The 20349-nt window shown below is 42.4% G+C and overlaps 2 protein-coding genes across 2 annotated transcripts in view; both read left to right on the forward strand.

Moving 5' to 3' along the window:
- The first annotated feature begins 110 nt into the window (after positions 1-110).
- sptlc2b (serine palmitoyltransferase, long chain base subunit 2b) lies at positions 111-17642 on the forward strand. The gene is made up of 12 exons (XM_035678791.1): positions 111-376; positions 3062-3256; positions 3607-3761; positions 4633-4781; positions 5897-6021; positions 7652-7745; positions 8119-8224; positions 9290-9509; positions 10226-10352; positions 13344-13479; positions 13804-13933; positions 15238-17642. The coding sequence occupies exons 1-12, from the start codon at positions 233-235 to the stop codon at positions 15349-15351; spliced, it is 1695 nt and encodes a 564-aa protein (XP_035534684.1). The 5' UTR covers positions 111-232; the 3' UTR covers positions 15352-17642.
- A 743-nt stretch (positions 17643-18385) lies between these two features.
- ism2b (isthmin 2b) overlaps positions 18386-20349 on the forward strand; it is a 9333-nt gene continuing 7369 nt past the window's right edge. Inside the window, exon 1 of the mRNA XM_035678260.1 lies at positions 18386-18910. Within this exon, the coding sequence (XP_035534153.1) occupies positions 18815-18910 (96 nt within the window). The 5' untranslated portion in view covers positions 18386-18814. The remainder of the gene's footprint in view (positions 18911-20349) is intronic.

Below are 20349 nucleotides of genomic sequence, written 5' to 3' on the forward strand. Positions count from 1 at the left end.
CTATCTATCTATCTATCTATAGATGCTGGTAGGAGTTGTTCATGTGTTTTATAGACGATCTTTGTACAGCATTGGCCAATGGGCGTAGATTTCCGGCAGGCTCTCCGGTCACAGAGCAGAGTGGGCGTTTGATCCGTTTTCTTTCCCAGCTCATACATGACTTCACGACTAACGTTACACAAGTTGGGCTACTTCAAATCGTGAAATTTCCAGTCGTAGTCCGCCGACAAAGATGACAGAAAGCTCTTCGAACAAGCTGCTAAACGGAGACGCCTGTCACCGGACCTCAAACGGCAGAAAGTCGAGTAAAAATGGCTTCGTGAAGAACCACTGCTTGTTCCAACAGCCACAGAAGTATCGTCGCCCCCGGGAGAAGGTAAGGCCCAACCGTCAGCTGCTCGACAGGAGAGGGCCATAAACAAGCACTGCTGCTGTGTGTGATACAATAGTTTGAATTAAACAAATAACGTTAGCGCTTGTGTCATTCATTTCTCTTCTTTTTCCGTGTTTATATTGCGACTGTGAATCGTTGTTTGTTTGCAGGCACACGCGAAGTGAGAGCTGCGGCTGGCTGTATGGCGGCAGTTTTAGATCAGCTCATAAGGGGACTGTAAAACATTAATGTAATATAACAGTTACTAAGTTACATAGCTTATGCCTAGCGTTATGTACCGCTTTGTCCCAATGCGACCGGCTAGCTGTTACCAATTCCTTCGCGGTATTGAGTTTCTAACACTTAACTTCAAATCACGTGGCTCTCGTCATACTTAATAGTTAACATTGTGCTTCGGAAAATCCAAATGTAGCTTGCAACCAGCGGCGTGCGCTGCGAAACACACACTTTGTAAACCTGTTGTTTAATGGTACATGCCACCTGAGCAGGGAGGATGGTAGTGGTGACTTTCTGGTAACCTTACACCCTGTTGTTTGTGTGTGTGTGTGTTTGTGTGTCGTGAAGTTAGACCGGTCTCTGTTTACACAGACTCCAGTATGACCAGGGCCCTGTTGTGTTATCACCAGAGAGGCTGTGTGTGTGTGTGTGTGTGTGTGTGTGTGTGTGTGTGTGTGTGTCTCCTGGGAGAGGAGGACAGGCCTGCTTTCTCATGACACTTTAGCGGGAGAGAGGAATGTCTCCAGGCTATGATGGGTGTGGTCCCTCCTAGGTTGGAATGAAAGGCCCTGAAAACACAGAGGGGGTGTGTGTGTGTGTGTGTGTGGTGGTGGAGGTTGGTACACACACCTTTTGTTTAGTTCTTTGGGTTGTTTTGGTTTCTGAGGAATCCCTCATAGTGTGTATTGTGGAACTAATGCACTACGTCTCTCATGTTTGACCAACATACAGTGGATTTACATAATGAGGTCCAGATGCTGTGGCTGTCATAGCAGTTTGGCTTTTGCATACAATGTCAATCGGGGCATTTTACCATGACTTTTATAGCTGTCAGATGACCTCGGCCATGATATTTTTAGCATTTGCTTAAAAGGTTAGTGATAAAAGGAAACGTTTTATTACTAAGAAGCGGTATCACGTCATCCTGTTGCGATACGAGCTCTGCTGCTTCCTGATAAGGCAGCTGGAATGACCCGCTGTATGTTTGCAGGAGGAACCAGGATGCGTAAGGAGTACTCAGTGTCTCTTGGCTGTACCTGAAGTGTTTCTGAAACCAGCGGCTCAATACGTTAACTGATGTCTCAGCCACAGGCCAGCATTAAATGTCCTCCTGGGTCTGGCTGCGAAGGCAAAGCATGGATTTTTCCCTTTTGAGCTAGCCATAATCCCTATATGGATAATATAGGAAAAATGATTAGAAGCAGGATTTGTATGAGCAGCTGGGTATGAATGGTCACTAACAGCTTTCAACTGGGATGGTAGTGTCAACAACAGCTGGGTAAAAATGAGCCATGAGTTGAATTGGCAATTAGCAAGGAGAGGACTTACTCTTTTATTTACTCAGTTTGAGCCCTAATGTCAAACACACACCACGTGCAAGCTGTCCTTATTGTGTATACAGTGTCATACGATCAGCCCCTCTGAGCTGCAGAGCAAGCATGTGAAAGAGCACGTTTCAACCAGATCTGATTCTGGGGACAGTTGCTGTGCTGTCCAGCTTTAAATGAATGGCACAGGTCTTCCTCTTCCCAGTCCCTGTTTGTCCACAGGTATAAAAGGACATCTTTGCACCTCGAGACAGTTCAGAAACCAGGGTTTCTGGTCTGCTTTTTTTTTTAACGTTACTTCAGAGAAAAGGACCTGTTTGACGGGCTTGAAACACACACACACACACACACACACAGACCGCAGTGCTCTCCTGTTCCCTGGCTCAGAGGTATTTCTAGGAGAAGCATGAGAGGTCACATGAGGTATGGTTGCTAAGCTGCGGGCCAGAGGGCGTAATGAGTGGCCGCCCTCATTTGTTTAATGTTGGTTTGTGTAGACAGCCAGTCCCCCGTCCAGCTTGAAATCATGTATTTAAATTATGCCCGTTTTTTTTGGGTTTTTTTTTGAGGATGTGGCCGAGTAGGGTTTTTTTTTTTGTGGAGCTCCTCTGACGTGTGACCGCATTTATACGGTCCCATAATCCAAGATCAATATTGCTATTCATAAAACTCAATGAATTAGAACCCTGAACTGATGGCCATTTTACTGCTCACGTGGGGGCCCGGGCACGCTGTAGGTCTCCATCAGTTAATGTGCTTATTGTAGCCTTCATTAGGTTTCTAACTCTTTCCAAGAAAACCACAATTTTAACAAATCAGCCCTGCTGTCGTCTGGAGTGTGCCCGGCTCATACTGGATTGATCTGGTCTGCTCTCTGTCACAGTTTATTAAGCCGCTGCAGCAGACTTAATGAGTAAACAGACTTTGAAGCATAGATGAACCAACACATTTTAAAGGGGAAACCACTGGAAGCTGAAAATGGCTCTTCCTGCAACATAAAGTGGAATCAGTTAGTTAACAGTATTACTCTGTGCCTTGGGCTTCGATCCGTCTGTGTTTACACCGGTAAAAGCTGTGTGAACCGTTTCAAATGAGACCTTCTTTTACTTTTATTGTCCATCAGAACCAAAATGTCACACACAACTCCAACCTGTACAAGAAGCCCTTTTTGGAATCGTTTGAGGAGACTCCTCTACTGGTGGCCGTGCTCACCTACATGGGCTACGGCATCCTCACCATCTTTGGCTACCTCCGAGACTTCCTTCGCCACTGGAACATCGAGAAGTGCCACGTGGCTCGGGAGAGAGAAGAGCAGAGGGTAAAGTTTCTTTCACCTTATTAACAATCAAAACTTGAGTGTGAAGCCATCCACGGCTAGTTCAGGGACCGAAGAGTTCATGGCAGTCAGACCAATCACTCTTTCTGTCGGGAGTTGCGAGACAGATACTGTTATGACAGCGCCACCTTAAAGGTGTCATATTTTTATTTTAGATATTGACTAATCCCAGAAAAGACCTGTTGTATTAGTCACCTCCCGCTACATTCGTGGTCACAGTATCGTCTTTCACACTCTTCGCCACACCTATCATATCTGGTTTAACAGGAATCATTGACTGCCAGGAAGCTACATTAAAAAATGATCTACGTTTTCCCCCACTTCCCCTGCAGGACTTTGTCCCCCTTTATCAGGATTTTGAGAACTTTTACACCAGGAACTTGTACATGAGGATTCGAGACAACTGGAACCGCCCCATCTGTAGTGTTCCTGGTGCTAAGATGGACCTGGTGGAGAGGGTTTCCCATGACTACAATTGGACTTTCGAGTAAGTTGCTGTATTGTGAAGTGTCTGTTGTTCCGTGCACACAGGGTTAATTTAGATCCAAGGCGTTGTCCATGAAGGTCATTATTCCCTCAGAGGTGTGTCTTTCTGTGCCTCTGATCCTTAGCTCAACAGGAAGGTAATAGATTTTCCCTTTAAGTCACTGTCTGACCTTTTATTTCTGATAATAAAGAGTGACATAAGCCATGATTCAGATGGTTCTGTTGAACCACTAGTCTCTGTCATGTGGCACTGAACAGAAACACTAACACAAAGCAGCTCTAAACACACAGTCCTCTACAAATGACAGAGGTAGTTTGAAAACAATCCAGTATCCATAGAACCGAGTCAGCACAAAACTGAAATGAATGGCTTATAATTTACTTCATTTTGTCCCAATTACCTTCATTTTATTCCCTCATTGCATCGAGGAAATTAAGAAAGCCTTTACTTACTGATGTGAAAGAACTGTGCGAGTTATGTGATAGTTTTAGACCTAAATATACAGTAATTTACATAAGCATTTATATTGGTGTTAGCAGGGCAAATGTGAAACGGTTAAAACAAACAGGGACAGTTAAAACCAATGGGGAGAGTATGTCTGCAGAGAAACTGCTCTGATACCAGCCATGGTTGTGTCATAGTTTCCTTATTATCTTATTGATATGTACAGTATAATCTGCACTATGCCAGCAGAATTCCCTCAGGACAAAAAACTATTGTACATTATCACAGTGCGTGATAACTGTGGAAGTTAATGAAATGGTTGCCAGGCAACCAGGGCAGGCAGGCACACATGATGAGGATAATTGTTTTCTTCAACCTAGAAACAGGGTACCAATTCTTTGTCTCTGACGTTGTCTGTCCCTCTCAGGCACACAGGCAAAGTGGTGAAGAACGTCATCAATATGGGCTCATACAACTACCTCGGCTTTGCTGAGAACACTGGGGCTTGTGCCGACGCTGCTATTGAGTCCACACAAAAGTATGGAGTTGGAGTGGGCAGCACACGCTGTGAGATAGGTATGGCTCAAAAAAAGTTATTTTTAAAAGGCTTTCATGATTTTTTTCTTTTGCTTTTATCGTAAAAAAATATAGTTTAACAGATTCACTGTTATTGAACCTCAGCTGGTACTTTAAGGACTGCTCCCTCTTTTGTCCGTTGTTCCTTCAGCATACAACAGAGGCCACAGGCTTAAGTGGTCTTGAAGACCTGAAAGATTGAGTTTGAAATATTGTGACGCATTGTGAAAGCTTTGAAGTTGGAGTCCTCTTTCAGTTCAGAACCTATTTTGCTGCAGCCTCCTTTCGACCTGAGTGAGCGCGAGAAAGTGGAGTGCACTTTCTTCCCAGTGAAACATTTGCAAAGAGGATTTTTTTTCAAGTATTTAAATCCAGCCTACCTTTGCTGGTGTGTTACCGCCGCCCGTTGATCAGTGGAATACTGTGACACAATTGGTAGGACTGTGTATTGCATCACCTGCATGCATGCACCCTTAACACAGCATAAACAAAAGTCCACATGAAGCAGGAAGCATAGTGCTTTTCCACATATTCACGCATTTCCTTCTGTCTGTCTCGGAGGCTGCGTTCACTGTGAGGCTGCTTGTGTTAGAGCAGCCGGATTACCTCTGAGGGAAAATCAGAAAATATTTTCTTCATGATCCAGTTTCACCAAAATCACTGATGAAGTGGTGAGGCCAGCCCCCAGAAACGCTCCACTCCAGCAGAAAGCCATGTTGTTGCTAGCTATGAGTCTTTACTCTGTATCGGTAAAAGTTGGATTGAATGTCATGATATTATTGGTCGAAATTAGTTGGTTCACGCTTACGTAACCATGCGTCACGTTTTGTTTTACAGGGGAACAAAAAGATAGTTTTTTTATATATATATAAAAACACAAAGAAATAGATTTTTTGTGCATACATTGTTAAATAGGGGTACAGTGTGACTGGGGATGTCATCTTAAAGGGTTAAAAGTGCATTTTTCATTTCATCTGGACTTTAAGGAAAGTGGCCTGAGCTCACTGCTTGTTAAACACTTGTACAAAAAGATTTAAAAATGTCTCCCTTTAGGCAACTCTGCAAGTCACAGTACACTGATGGTTGTAGTTTAACTTTGATTATGTTGATTCCAGGGAACCTGGACATCCACGAGGAGCTGGAGTCGTTGGTTGCCAGGTTCCTTGGTGTTGAGTCATCTATGGCTTTTGGCATGGGCTTTGCAACCAACTCCATGAACATTCCCGCTCTCACTGGGAAGGTAAGGAATTTCACTCTTACTCACTTGTTTTTTTGTTTTTGTTCTTTCTAGAACATCCTTCTCTTTTTGATTTGATTACTTTGGATTTGTTTCTCCTGTGTTTTTGTAGTTACATTGGCCCCTGTACCCACGCTGTAATTGAATGGGTATGCAAGTGCCATTAACAGTTTAAAAAAACACCTTTCCTGTGTAAAGTGAACACAAGCGATCTTTTTCAGATATATGGCCGAGCTTGAAGAGTTCACACTGTTCCACAACACACTAGTTTCCGGCCAAAGTTTTCAAAACATTCTAAGTATGGGGGGGGAGGGGGTAAGTTGCAGCCATGTTGTTCTAACCCCAACAAAACACACATGCCAGTCCTTACATGCTCCTTTCTTCCTTAGCCAATGTCGCTTGAACAGGAAGTCGAATCTTGAGTTGACAGTGTGCACCCCGTGAGTCAAAGAGCACATTTCTTGACGCCCACATGAATGAGAAACCAATATGCAGATGGACAAACAGAGGCCGTAATGATTTGAGTCACTGCCCTTGTCACAAGGGTTCATAAATGTTTAACGTCACTTGTCTCCTAGCTCAGACTATTATATCAGGACATACTTGTGGATTGTGTAACAAGCCCATTTATTCATTGACCAGAGAAAATGTGGGATCTGTCTGAATGTTTGGGTGTGGTGACTTTAAGAGGTGGATAAGGTGTCAACAATACTCTATCAAACTCTTTTTTTTTATATGAGAAGCTTATGCTCAGATTAAATAAAATCTTCTTAATCTTTGTTATTCAACATGTTATTTTGGCTTTTAATAACACAACATTTTAATTCTAATGGAAAACAATCACACATTTTTATTTGGGATTATCATCTCCCGATTTAATAAAAGTATTAATTAAGTAGTATTATTTGCCAAACAAAAAAGAACAAGGTACTTGTTCGGGATGTGCATTTTAAGTAATTTCCATATTTGAGTACTCGTGTTGAATTTTTATCGATTACTCGCAAAATCTAAGGGCAGAATAGGAAATAAACAACCAAGAGAAAAACAAGTGGGGTGCACAGTCTGTAGAAATTAGCCGACATGAAAAAAAACACACATCCATAAAGATCTAAAAATCTGTGGCTGGTTTACTTTGCACCCACCTGGGCCCATAGGCTATAGCTGCACACTACGCAGATCTAAATGTGAGTGCTGGATACTCGTACTTGTATGACATTTCCCTACGTTTATGAAGGCAAAAACCATATTGGGAGGTTATTGTGTAAGTACATTTAATCATGGCAACAGGTATGCTTAGTCACAGAGTATTAAAGGCTCATGTGAACAGCTTAACCTGGATCATTGGTCATACATGCGTATGTTCCAGAGACTTCAGTTCAGTCTTTCTCATAGGAATAATCAGAGTCTGGGCCAGAAAGGCGTTGCTAAACACTTCGGCATGTGAAATCCTGGGGAATTAGTATTATGCAAGTAAAGCTCTAAAGAGGGTTGAATTGTGTTTGACTTTTCAGTCTTATTAAGGATTGCTGCTCTCCTGATGTAGAAACTGAGATCACCAGCTAAAAAACAATTTAAAACACTGTGACATTAGTTTAAAAATGTCCTTTTTTCTTTTCTTTTCTTCTTGTTTTAGGGTTGTCTTATTCTGAGTGACGAGCTGAATCACGCGTCACTGGTGCTGGGTGCCCGCCTTTCTGGCTCCACAATTCGGGTCTTCAAACACAACAGTGGGTACAACTCCAATAAACTAAAATGGATTTTTTAACACTCAGACAGGAATTAGCTATAATCTGGTTTACTCAACAGGAGATCAAATACATTCCACAGGGGTGTGAGCATGTTGCTTCACACAGTGCAAATTTGTCTGTACGTCTGTAGAACACACACAAGCACATGTATACACACCGTCACCAGAGATCCTGACCTACAGTTATCTAAGCTCACAGTCAGCACCCAGGAACCAGGCAGGGCCAACTTCTAAGAAAACACGCTCAATGCTTCAAAGGGTTGTGATCATAAAATATTGACACTCATCCATTAATTAAAGAAAGCTCTCGTATTACTTTAGGGCAATAATCTGTCCTTTTCTCTGTATTGTAGACATGCAAAGCCTAGAGAAGCTGCTGAGAGACGCCATCGTGCACGGGCAGCCGAGAACCCACCGACCCTGGAAGAAAATTCTCATTGTGGTGGAGGGCATATACAGGTATAATCGCTGCCTGTCTGTCACACACACGTACAGTACACTTCCATACACAAACACATGAGCTTGTATATCGCCCGAGCTAGATAATTGCGCTAACTTAATTAAGTTTTAGTTTCTTCTGCTTTTATTGTTGTTTCACTGGAAGTATTTTTATATCACAGCTGTATCATATTACACTTTGTTTGCTGCCAGTTTATTGTCAGCCAGAGTTTTCTGGTTGAGGCCTCGTTAATCTTGATTCAGCTTGACTGCTGGTGCTTTTGTCACTTTGTATGTTTGAGAAAAAGCATGAAAACGCTTTCAAACAGATGTTTAAGACATTATGTTGTCACGATGCAGTGTAATTTATTTACTAAGCTTGCCCATGGGTCTTAAAGGCTGTTTTTATGATATGACAATGTCCCCATCTTCACTGAATCAGCAAACTCATTTGCAGTAAAACAATGGAAGCACTTTCATAAGATAAGTGAACCAATATTTCAGCAGATTAGAGTTTAATGTAGGAACATTCCTCTGCGTTACTACTTACTCAACATATTTTCAATGTTTTGTTCAAACAAAGTGTGAATACCAATTTCCCAGTTTCTTACCCATAATGGCAGCACTCTCTTATATCATTTGGTTTAAATATAGTAAAATAGCCCGCTCTCCTTTAAGCATAATGTATGCCTTCCTCTTTGAAGTGAACTTACTATAAAGGTAATCAATTCTGTTGATCAATATGGTTCCCAGAGGAACTGCCTGGGATACTCAGTGTCCTTTACTAATGCAATGTTAATGGAGTTTCATTTCCACTGGAATTTTCCAAAGCAATCACTTCAACTGCCTAAATAGACAGTGCCTATGCAGACATTAACACCTACACATACCCAACTAAACAAAGGTGAAGCTGATGTTCCCTCAGCAGCTTTCGGAGGTTACTGTATCCTCCATAAAACTGCTTTTGCCAGAATAATCATTGTTTATTTATTAGGTCTAAGCATGTCATCACTATTGATGAGTTGTGGGATCGCTCTGAATTTATTGATTGAATTTTTTTAACATAATGTTTTTTTTCTCCTGAAGTATGGAGGGTTCCGTCGTGCGTCTCCCAGAGGTCATTGCTCTGAAGAAGCGCTACAAGGCGTATCTCTACCTGGATGAGGCCCACAGTATCGGGGCCATGGGGCCTAACGGCAAAGGAGTGGTGGACTACTTTGGCCTGGATCCAAAAGATGTCGACATCATGATGGGAACATTCACAAAGAGCTTCGGTGCTGCCGGAGGATACATTGGAGGAAAAAAGGTGGGTGGACTCTTGCACAGGTAAAACTAACGCTTTGAGGACAGACAGTGGAATATAAAGGCTTCTCTGCTGTAAGGGGAATAATGACACATGCTGTCAGTAGCTGGCGCACGTAGTAATCCTCTTTAGGGGCCGCAGCAATTTCCCGACTGTTGCCGCCCAGCACGTTGTGTGTCATTCAGTGTAGTATTGGTCAACGCTGTTTGCCAGTAATGGGAAGTTTAGCTTCCTGTTTTTCTGCAGCGGATTTGATTTAGTGTAAGCTTTCTTTTTTAGTCAGTGTAGAGCTGTAATCAAGGTTACTTGAGTTGGCCTAGAACCCTGTTTACGAAAAATATACAAATACAAAGAAAGCACAAGCATACAGATACAAATAGAACTACATCTTTAGCAACACTTTCAAAACCAGAATTGACTGGCTGAAACACCTGTGCACACATTTTTTCACAGTGTAAAATTTTGGACAGTTATCATGCCAAGAATGACTAATGACGGTGCATTAGTTGAATTTACAATATGATGAAATAAATCTGTCTTGTCCTGTCTTGTATCAAAACCTAATGATTTTATCCATTAGTGCTGCTACATTGGAGCATTTTTTCTCTGTCCTGTATGGTGCAACTGTCTTCTATCATTGCACCCTGAGCAAACGAAAGATTCTGTGTCCATGTTGTTTGTGGAAAATAAAAGCAACTTTAATGTCATTTCTCTGGCAGGAGCTGATTGACTACCTGCGGCGCCACTCTCACAGTGCCCTGTACGCCACCTCCATGTCCCCTCCTGTGGCCCAGCAGATAATCACCTCTATGAGGATCATCATGGGAGAGGATGGGACCACACTGGGTATGTGCCGGAGAATGACACCAATCTCTTTTAAAGTACATCTCTGCTGTGGCAACAGGGCACTCATTAAAAAGGCACCTTTAATTACTATACAACCTCAAAGAAAGTGGAACGATGTGAATTGTTTTACAAAAGGTATTCTGCAAAAGGCATTTGGCTTAGATATACATGTTAGTTTGTGGTGGACTGAAGAAGCTCTCATTGGTCAGCTTTTCTTGTTAATTTTTTGTCCAAGATTTGACTCTTGTTTTGATTTGAGATCGGACTGACACACTACTGGTTGTGTTTGGCATGCCGTTCCATCTGTGACCACAAGATGGCAGTAGAAGCTTGTGGTTCAGGCTTACTTCAGATGACTGGTTGCTGGACATTCCTTTCCTCTCAACTCACATCAGCTTTGCCACCTTTTGTACTTTGGCTCCTTCTTACTGACTGTGCTTGTTTACCGTGGAAATTTTTCCTTCCCAGCCAAGTGATAAAGGCTACTATCCTATGGCCGACTGGCAATTATTTACCAGTAAATAAAGGTGTGTTTGAGGGCCTTATCAAACTGTATGCCATGTAAAAAAAAACCATTCTAGATACAGTGTAAATGCCACACGGGTCCATGCCCTTCATACATTTCTGTTTACACCATGTCACTTTCAACTACAAAAGTAGACGCAAATATAATAATAGTGATTTCTTGTTTTAGAATGTCACATGACCTTCTTTTCCAAGATGGGTGAAAATGTCCTCTAAGTAAAATTGTATTAAAATGTGGTTTCTTTTCTAATATTTTGACATAGCTACTTCAGAAACACTTACTCTTAAAAAGTGGCACAGGATTTCTTTTACACTTCCCAATCTGATGACGGGAACCTGCAGTTTAATTTTATCTCCCGAGCAAGGTCTTGCATATTTAAAGCTCTCTCTGTAGTCCTGTACAGCAAGCTCCTCCTGTCTTTATCTTCCGGGATGTGCATTTTTTTTTAAACTGATGGGTGGACGGTTCCCGATTCAGCGCTGGCTGATGGAAGGCCTTGAAGTGGTGGTATGCTGACACTTCTGCCCTCTCCCTTTTTATGGCTTTCAGATGTGTGTTTCTTTGTGTATGTGTGCTTCTTTTGCCTTCACGCTGGGTACAAAGCAGCATGGTGCTTAGGGCCAGAGATCTGCACAGATTAAACTCTGCTGGACTCATCTCCTACACACACAAACAGATCACTAAGTCTTGTTTTTCTTGCAGGGCGGCACCCTTTTACTCTTTACGGGGCTTGATTGATGCAGCCTCCTTTAAATTGCTGATACAAGATCAGATTACCTTGCTCCCCAGCCATTCAATTGTTAGTTATGGGAATAAACCCGGGGCAACCTTTATAGTGTGACTGTTACACAATGTCGTCAGCTCTTTCTCCAAACCATTTCTGAGAAGAGAAGGCCAGACTGGCTGACCTTACGACATATCCCAGCTTTCCTTGTAGAAGACTAACAATGACAGTCTGATTGGTTGCAGCCCTGTCACTGTTTGAAATTCAGGCCTTTGAAGATTCAGACACTGACGCAAAGTTGAAGTGACAGTTGAGCTGCCTGCTGACAGTTTGTTGCTGCGTTTAAGTTGCTGCTAAGGACGGCTGCTCATGGTTCCCAGCACAGGCCAGCATCAGAATGGACATTTTGTTGTTTGAAGGTTACATCAATCAAATATGTGAATGGGAAATGCAGGAACAAGACGGGCAGAGCTTTCTTTAATATGAAAAGAATGCTAAAGCACAAAATGTCTCAATGTCATATGCTACTGTTTTCTTTTTTGTTGTTTTATCTGTTTTACCGCTCAGTGCTGAGAATAGTGCTTTGGATTCTTTGACTGTGGAAAAAAAAAAAAAAAAGTTCCTGGATAAATATAATGTCAGACTTTGTTGTGTCTCAGGGTGCTTTGAAGCCGTGGTGTTTCTGCGTTGTTTTTCAGCACAGCCAGGCAGATGTGTGTTTCTGTTGGCGCTTTGTGCCATATGGTTATTTGTTTGGTTAAGATGCTATCTCTGGAGACTCAGCCGGAGGATTCAGTGAGTGCGTCAACAGTGTGCATCAGACTGACACGTGAGGATTGATGCCTGTTTAGGCAGCCCCTTGACCTCAACTTTAAAGATTCATGGTTTTCTTCAAAGGCAACGGGTGTAGTGCTGTCTGCAAATAAGTGTAGGACATGATAAAAGTGTTTTCTGGCTAGTTTTATAGTCATCCTATGGATTTGTTTTTGTTTAACATGGTTTTGTTACTCAAGCCGGACTGCTTAACAAGTGTGACATCTTACTTCACTTTGGGCCTAACTTGGGCTTGTGCTGCCATAAGATGTTCTTGTTCTGCAGTGTAAAAGCAGGCCAAACAGAACAACTCAGACATCGTCAAATGCACATAGCTGCAAAAATACATGCTGTGTCATTCACTTGGACTGCGAACAAGAGCGGGTGATACAGTTTCCTGAGGCTTACCAGCATAAATAATAACCAAAAGAAATAGGGTTGCAGGACTGGACACCCATGCAGGTGTTTTCACCTGTGGCTGATTATACCTCTGCACAAGTTGCCTGGAACTGTCTGCGGTCACCAAATGCCACCTACTAATAGGAAAAATAAAGGTGTAATTTGTCGCACCAAAACAGGTGCAACAGGATGGTGAGGTACATGCCAATCAAGACCAGTCTGCACATGTGCACACAGAGCTGATGAAAGGTCTAATGAGCAAAGTGAAAACACCTGCGTGGGTGCACAACGGGTGAGACGCGCTAACTGGTCGATACTCGTTCTCCAATTGCAACAGAACATCTGTTGGAAATAGTGTACAGTCTTCACTCATGGTGTTGAGTTATAGTTACAGTCAAGGCAGGCAGGCTTACCTCCTAAAAACCTGTATAGTTACCTTCTAAGTATAGGTTACCATAGCAACTGTTGTCACTGAAATAAGCTGATGCCCTCGTTGTGAAACATCCCTCTGTTTATCTGCCCTTTCCAGGTGCTGATCGCCTCAGACAGCTATCGGAGAACACCACCTACTTCCGCAGGAAACTCCGCGACATGGGCTTCATCATCTATGGCAACGACGACTCACCCGTAGTACCCATGATGCTCTATATGCCTGCCAAAATTGGGTGTGTGATTCTCCTCCATTTCATATTATTTGACATATTTACTTGAAAGTATAATTAGGATGGCTAATCGGAAGAATCTCCCAAATGATTTCACATTTGGAAAAGACATAAAGGCTTATGCTCTAATTTAAATGACTTTTCTTAACTGTTGTCCCTTCTCCAAATAGAATCTGACTTAGAGGGTGTTCTCTTTAATGTGTGAAACTGAAATCATAAACAGCTTCCCACGCACTAAGATGTGGTGACAGCGGCGGTGGAGAGATCAGATCATCAGTTAGATTTGCCAAGTGTTGCCCTGTGTCTAATGTTGCCGTTGCTTTTCAGGGCATTTGGTCGGGAGATGTTAAAGAGAAACATCGGCACAGTGGTCGTCGGCTTCCCAGCAACACCCATCATTGAATCTAGAGCACGTTTCTGTATTTCGGCTGCCCATACCAGAGAGATGCTTGACACAGTAAGTTATCCAATAAGTCCAATCACTGTCTGAAACACAAAGTGAAATAATGTATCTGTATCTATCCTAAATGTTAACAGTAGGGAAATGCAGAGCCCAAAGGTTTAAAGTTTGGTTTTATTTTTAATGCTTCTTATGGCAGAAGACTTTCTTAGGTCTTGCCATAATAGGACTCTCTTCAATATAAAACGGTGTAGGCAGTTTCCATGTGCTGTGGGAATGAAACAACTTCCAAATCAGCATGAAAATCGCTTTAAATTGGTCATTGGGTTTTCAGAATCTCTGTATTTTTGGCAAAATGTTAGCACAAACTAAAAATACGCCTCTTTGGAATATTTGCATTTGCTCTGCTGTCATCACTTATATGCATCACTATTGGTGGAGATGAGTAAAACTAGCTTCTTTGCTGCCACTTCCAATATACAACTGCCATTTGGTCTCAATTTATCCTCCAAGATGTAAAGAGAGAAAGACATCTGATCTCTGCTCAGTCGGTCTTCTTCCCCATTGGATCCCGTTCAAGGCATGTTGTTACAGGACAGACTTATATTGCTGAAGACTTAATTTTATCCTCAACATAATATAAGAGTTTATTTGGATTCAGGGGTCATCGTGGACCCTAGGACTCGGCAGGCTTTTTTCAGCTGTTGTGTGTGTGTGTGTGTCTGTCCACAGACTCATAGTGTGCCTGTTGAATAATAAAGGCTTCCAATATGTCCTTTATTATAAAGGAACTTGGAAGGCCAAGTTGTCTCCAAGCATTACAGCGTGGCTCAGACAGAGACTTTTATTTGAGCTGCTCTGTCTCTCCAAAGACACTTCATTCATCTTACTGAGGAGCATGTCAACACCGTTCGTAATAGTCCATTTAAAGGGCATCAGCCTGCCTTTGTAGAGCACTTCGAGGAGCCGCTTTTTCCGTCTTTGGAAAAGCCAGCCCTCGCTATTTCTCAAAGCATGGAATCAGAAAAAAGGTCAGGAGGAAGGTAAATTGTTTCCAGGTGCCCTGCAGTGTTGCAATACTGATACAGTCTCTGTTGGAAAGAAGTGGAGGAGTTTGTGTTCAGTTGTGGTTTATGCAAGGAGCCTTCTGTCATGTTTAGTGCTTGAAAATCCAAGTGTGATTAAGCCTTATCACTCCCATTTATCACCTACAAAGCAATCCTCTTTCAAGTTGTGCTTAGTGTTTTTTTTATTTTTTATTGTCTGGCTCGTCTGTTGGGCTATGTTCACATCATTTTTATTGACATAACTAATATCTTTTTGGACTCCGATTAATCGCATTCTTCCTGTTCTTTCACCAGGCGTTGGAGGCCATCAGTGAAGTGGGTGACCTGCTGCAGCTGAAGTACTCCAGACGTGAACAGCCTCTTCCCTCGCTTGGGTGGATGGCCGAGGAGAGCCTGCTTCAGGACTGATGACTGCTATCATCCAGCCCTCCCACCCAACTCACTGTCCCTCCCTCGCGTTACCTTTTCTCATCAGATCTTTTTTTTTTTTGTCCCTCATTATCCTCTGAGCCAGTCTCTTTATACCCACTTCGCCATATCTCTTCAACAACAGACACCCGCGGTATCACGAGAACCAAAGTCTTTCACAGGTCCACCCTGTTTTGAAACCTGCACACTAGCACCGCTCATCAGCCGATGTGCAGCCTGTGACCCCATAGCAGGGGAGGACCAAAATCACACTCATCTTTCTGTACGTGTGCGTTGTTGCAAAGTGCGTTCAGAGCCTTTCAGTTTGTCCTAACTTATTGTGACTGCGTCCGTCTAACGTCAAGACTTATTCCTGTGTGCACATTGAATGTGTGTCTTATTTGTGCAATAATAACAACATGGGGTTTCTTTGTAATTAAAACAACCTAGAGCAACGTAGACAGGATTTTGCCACGAGTTACCACTCGTGCACTTGGAGAAAAAGAAATCTGATCGTAGCCGTTGCTATGAGGAAAAAGTTATATGTAAATATTATTTATCCCGAAGTTGGTAATACTGCCTTAGGGTAGCATCCCAAACCTCAAAGATACATTATTTCACAGGAGTAACATTAGCATGTTCACTCCATATGTATTTATCTGATGACTTTTTTTCTAATCACTTTTACTTGAATAGAGTATAGAATATTGGGTTCTTCCCCTAACCAAAGGATATACATGTATAGATGTGTTTTCTACCTTGTCTCTTAAAATGCAAAGCAGATGTTCCAAAAGAAAACATTTAACAGGGAAAGAATCCCAGGGAGCAAGACTAAGGAATATTTTTTACTGCTTCTTTTCTAGAAATATTTTTCAGCCTTATTTACTGTTTACACCTGCACTCAAAAACTTGAGCCCAGTGTCTTTAACATTTCTATAAGCTAATGAGCTACATGTGTGATTTGATTCACCCCCGCTAAGTCCTTCTCACTCAAGTGCTTTCATGTCAATCAGCGTCGACACGGATCTCTTGAGCACGATGACGCGCTGTAACTTCTCTGTATGTATGACGATCCCGCATCCCGTGCTTATCTGATATACAGACAGCTTTATTTATTTCAAATGTCTTCGTCGACTTTCAGCTATCTTATATTTGTACAAAATAATAATTAACTGTTATCTGAAAGGCAGCTCCAAATGTGTCCCAGTGAAAGGTGTGTATTTTAAACTGACTACTTGCACGTCTTAACTTCAGTGCTAACACTACTGACAGGCATTGTAAATGCACAGATGAAGTAGTCACTGAAACTTTGTTTAGGTATGCTTCAAATGTCATTGTTTTCTCATAATTTATCCTCTTCTGGAATGGCATTCCATATCAGTGTGCTTTCAGTGTCAAGTGTTTGTTTTGGTTTACCGTTTTTGTTTTAATGGTCCGTGTAAGGTCACCCCAGACGTGGCAAACATATTGTCAAAAATCCTGTTTGTGTGTGTTTTATGTTCGATCACTTAATTGATGTGAATTGGAGGCCTCGTCAGTGTGGCCAGTCACAAAGCTGGCTATTGACTGGCAATGTGACCATTCCTCTAAATGTTCATCAGAGTGATCAAACTCAATTCAAGCTCAGAGATGCTTTTGTTAATGATTTTTTTTTTGTTGTCATTTTAGCAAAGCACGACAACTTTTTGGGGTCTCTTTTAACTGTACATCCATTAGACATTATTTACATTGTCTTTAAGTGAGTCATTCCAATATTGTTTTGTTTTTTTTCACAGAAAATGGCTTGAGTAACAACTCTGTGATGCATTTGCTTTTAATAAATATAATATTAAAGGTGGAACACATGACTATGATCTGGAATTGCACTCTTCAGAAATGTGCTCTGACATAAAACATTTTCTTCTCGTCAAAGTTTCCTCTCAAGCTGTCTGCAGCACCATGCCGTATGTTAAGTCTCTACGTTTCTGTCTATGGAGGCAAAAATGTAATTGCAAACAGCAACATGCCTGTTTCTCTCAGCCAGGTTTCCCTCGCTGAAACTAAGGGATTTAAGTCAAGAGAGATTATTAAAATGTTGGGAGTTGTTTGGACCTCTGTGACATTTTCCTGCCTATCTACCACAATTACCTGCGGACTGACCTGCAGTGGCCATTGGAAACTTATCAGTTGATTTTGCCCTTGAAATTGTATTTGGGTTCTTGATAAACCACTTAGAGGAGTTTGCAAAGCCATGATGTTTGTTGACCATGCTGTTGGAAACAGTGCTGATTAAATCACTTTCTTTGTATCAAGTTCTGGAATGGGTTTGTGTTTATTTACAGCAGGCACACACAGACTGTAGTCACAACTTAAAAGCTGCACGACAAACATTTTGAAAGCCTTTCTGACTGATAACTCACTGACATCCTGCCATTACGCAGCATTCCACATTGGCCAGTCATTCACTCCAGTCTCAAAATGGCATTTTTGTGAAACAGTATGCCACTTGATGAGATAATGACTTGTTTCCAGAGTTTAGAAAACGCCAAAACAAGCCTAAAGAAAATGGCATGTGATTAAAGAGATTGTAGGAACAAGGGAAATAATTTCGCAAGAGATTGTCGGAATATGTCACTTTAAAATGTGCTATTCAAGTCTGACTATCTGATAAAATGGACTTTTCTCAGTGACAAAAAATGTCCAATTTGATGTGTTGCCTGTTGTAGGTTCTATGTAAACAAAACAACCGTGTACCTTATCAGGAACCCCAGTGCCCCCCTCCACACAGCTGTGAGCAATAAACCTCCCACCCCCAACTCCCTCAGCATCAACCTTCTGAATGCGTGCGTGAAAGGCAAGTTTACCGAAACCGGTTGGCTGGGCTGTGCGCACACTAACACACACACACACACACACACACACATCCACTCGAACCGGTGGATGAACCGTCGCTGGGTAATGGATTAACGCATCAGAAAGATAGCAAAAACGCACAGCATGCTATGAACTCCAGATGTCAATGTATTGGAAGAAAACACCCACCCACCCACGACGGAATGACTCACAGTTTAAAGTAGTTGAATAAGCGAGCGCCGGTGCGGACGGGGAGATTCTGCGTGGGGTATTTGACTTCTTTCTGGTACTTAAAGCTCCGCTAACTGTGGTTTTTATGGGGCAGAGAAGCGCTGAGCTCGACCCGCCATACGGACTGACAGTTGCTGCACGAGGCGCTGGTGCCAGATATGGATAGCGCGCGGGACACCTCTGGACGCTGGTGCGCATCTTCATAAAGTGCGACACTTCGAGACCGACGAGGCTGAAAACTTCATTTGTCCTGAGTCAAAGTTGCCGACAAGCGACGAGGACGAGCAGGGACGCCTCGCTTCAACCAAACCAACAAGCCAATTTAGGGAGAACGGTTTGAGGAAAAACCCTCCAAAGGACTTTTTTCAGGTCTTCGCGGGACGGCTTTGAAGCGGAGAAGATGAGTCGAGAGGTCGCGTGGAGATTTCAGATGCTGCTTGTGATTTGGTCGATACTTGTCTTTAGCTTTGGGACCGGGTTTCCCACCAGACACAAGGTACGTTTTCTCCAGATATGAATTGTGTCTTTTTTAAAAGTTCAGCAAGTTGTAGCAACAGGTTTTAAAAAGCTCCAAAGTCTTATAAACACACCTGCCGCTGATAAAACGTTGTTTTGTTTTGTTTTGTCAGATAATTAACTAGTGCCGTGGTGCATCTTTGCTAACTGTTGTAAAATATCCATCCGCTTTATTGCTTAAAACAGTACCTTCGTTAATGTCGACTAATAGCCTCAGTTTTATAATGACAGTGATGAATTGGCAGTATCATACAAATATTACTTTAAAATGAGTGGCTTTTATAAAAAAAATGTAATTGTGGATGAAAAAAAGCAAAACTTTCCATGCTAATGTTGAATAAAGTCATTAGTAGCCTAATTGTAAGTGAATAAACAGACAGTCAAATGAGGGCCCTGGGAATGTAAAAAAACATTTTTTTCAGAGTTTTTGTTATTTAAAACACATATTCCACGTTAGCCCCAGTTTTTACCAATAACATTTGAATGTTCTAGAAGAATGTTGAACAGACGGCCTGTGAGCTCACTGTTCTTTTTCAGTAATCAATCAAATGAGCAGAAATGACTTAAATGTCCTCATCAATGCATGCTGCTCTCTTTTGTTGCACTCCTCTCTCCATGTATAGTAAGGTTTGCCATCACTGGGCATTCACCCTGCTATAATAAATCCAAACTCCCCACACACACACACACACAAACGCTGTGCAGTGTGTGGTGTGTGTGTACGGGAATGTTTGTGTTACACACGGACATATTTGGATATCAAAGTCAGTTTGTGTGTGTTTGTGTTCAGGGTTCAGTTTTTGCCTTTGAACTCTCCTTCTTGTGTGGCCTCCCATGGATGCCCTATTGGGACTCTCTCTCTCTCTCTCTCTCTCTCATCATCTGTCTGATTGATGTCAAAGCAAAAAGAGACAGAGAGGAAAGAAAGAGGGAGGGGAGAGGATAAGGGAATGATTAGTGAGAAGAGGAAGGGGGGAAAAAAAAAAAGAAATGCTGTTGGGCCGTTGTGTGATTGTTCATTTCATCCATCAAAAGGCTGCAGCGGATGACTCTGTACCTTTGCCTGTGACCTGCTGGATGTGTGTCCGTAAGTGCTGGATGGAGAGGAGAGATTAGCGGAGGAAGAGAGAAGGAGGAGGGGGAAGTTGAGTAAATCGGGCGCCCGGTAACGAGATGCTTATGTAACCAGAATAAGGCGAGCCCTGGGCATCTCTCGCGCTGGAGCTGGGGTCAAGTGTCATTCATCTGATTGTTTACATTGGCCCTATTTTGTGTTAATGTGGAATTTCCTGTTTTCTGGCTTTACCCCCATCTCTCAGCGAGGAAGACGAGGAGGAGGGGGCTGTGTTGAACCGGCCCCTTTTCCAAACATCGGGACCTGTTTGCCCTGACTGTTTTGCATCCCCTCCTCCCACCCCC

Source organism: Morone saxatilis, unplaced genomic scaffold, assembly GCF_004916995.1.
Source record: "Morone saxatilis isolate NCDOM2014 unplaced genomic scaffold, NCSU_SB_2.0 Contig7, whole genome shotgun sequence".
Taxonomy (NCBI): Eukaryota; Metazoa; Chordata; class Actinopteri; family Moronidae; genus Morone; species Morone saxatilis.

Coding starts and splice junctions, on each gene's coding strand:
- sptlc2b (XM_035678791.1), top strand. CDS start 233: ATGACAGAAAGCTCTTCGAACAAGCTGCTAAACGGAGACGCCTGTCAC. Junction 10,353..13,343: donor AGAGGATGGGACCACACTGG/GTATGTGCCGGA, acceptor TGCCCTTTCCAG/GTGCTGATCGCCTCAGACAG. Junction 13,934..15,237: donor CCAGAGAGATGCTTGACACA/GTAAGTTATCCA, acceptor TTCTTTCACCAG/GCGTTGGAGGCCATCAGTGA.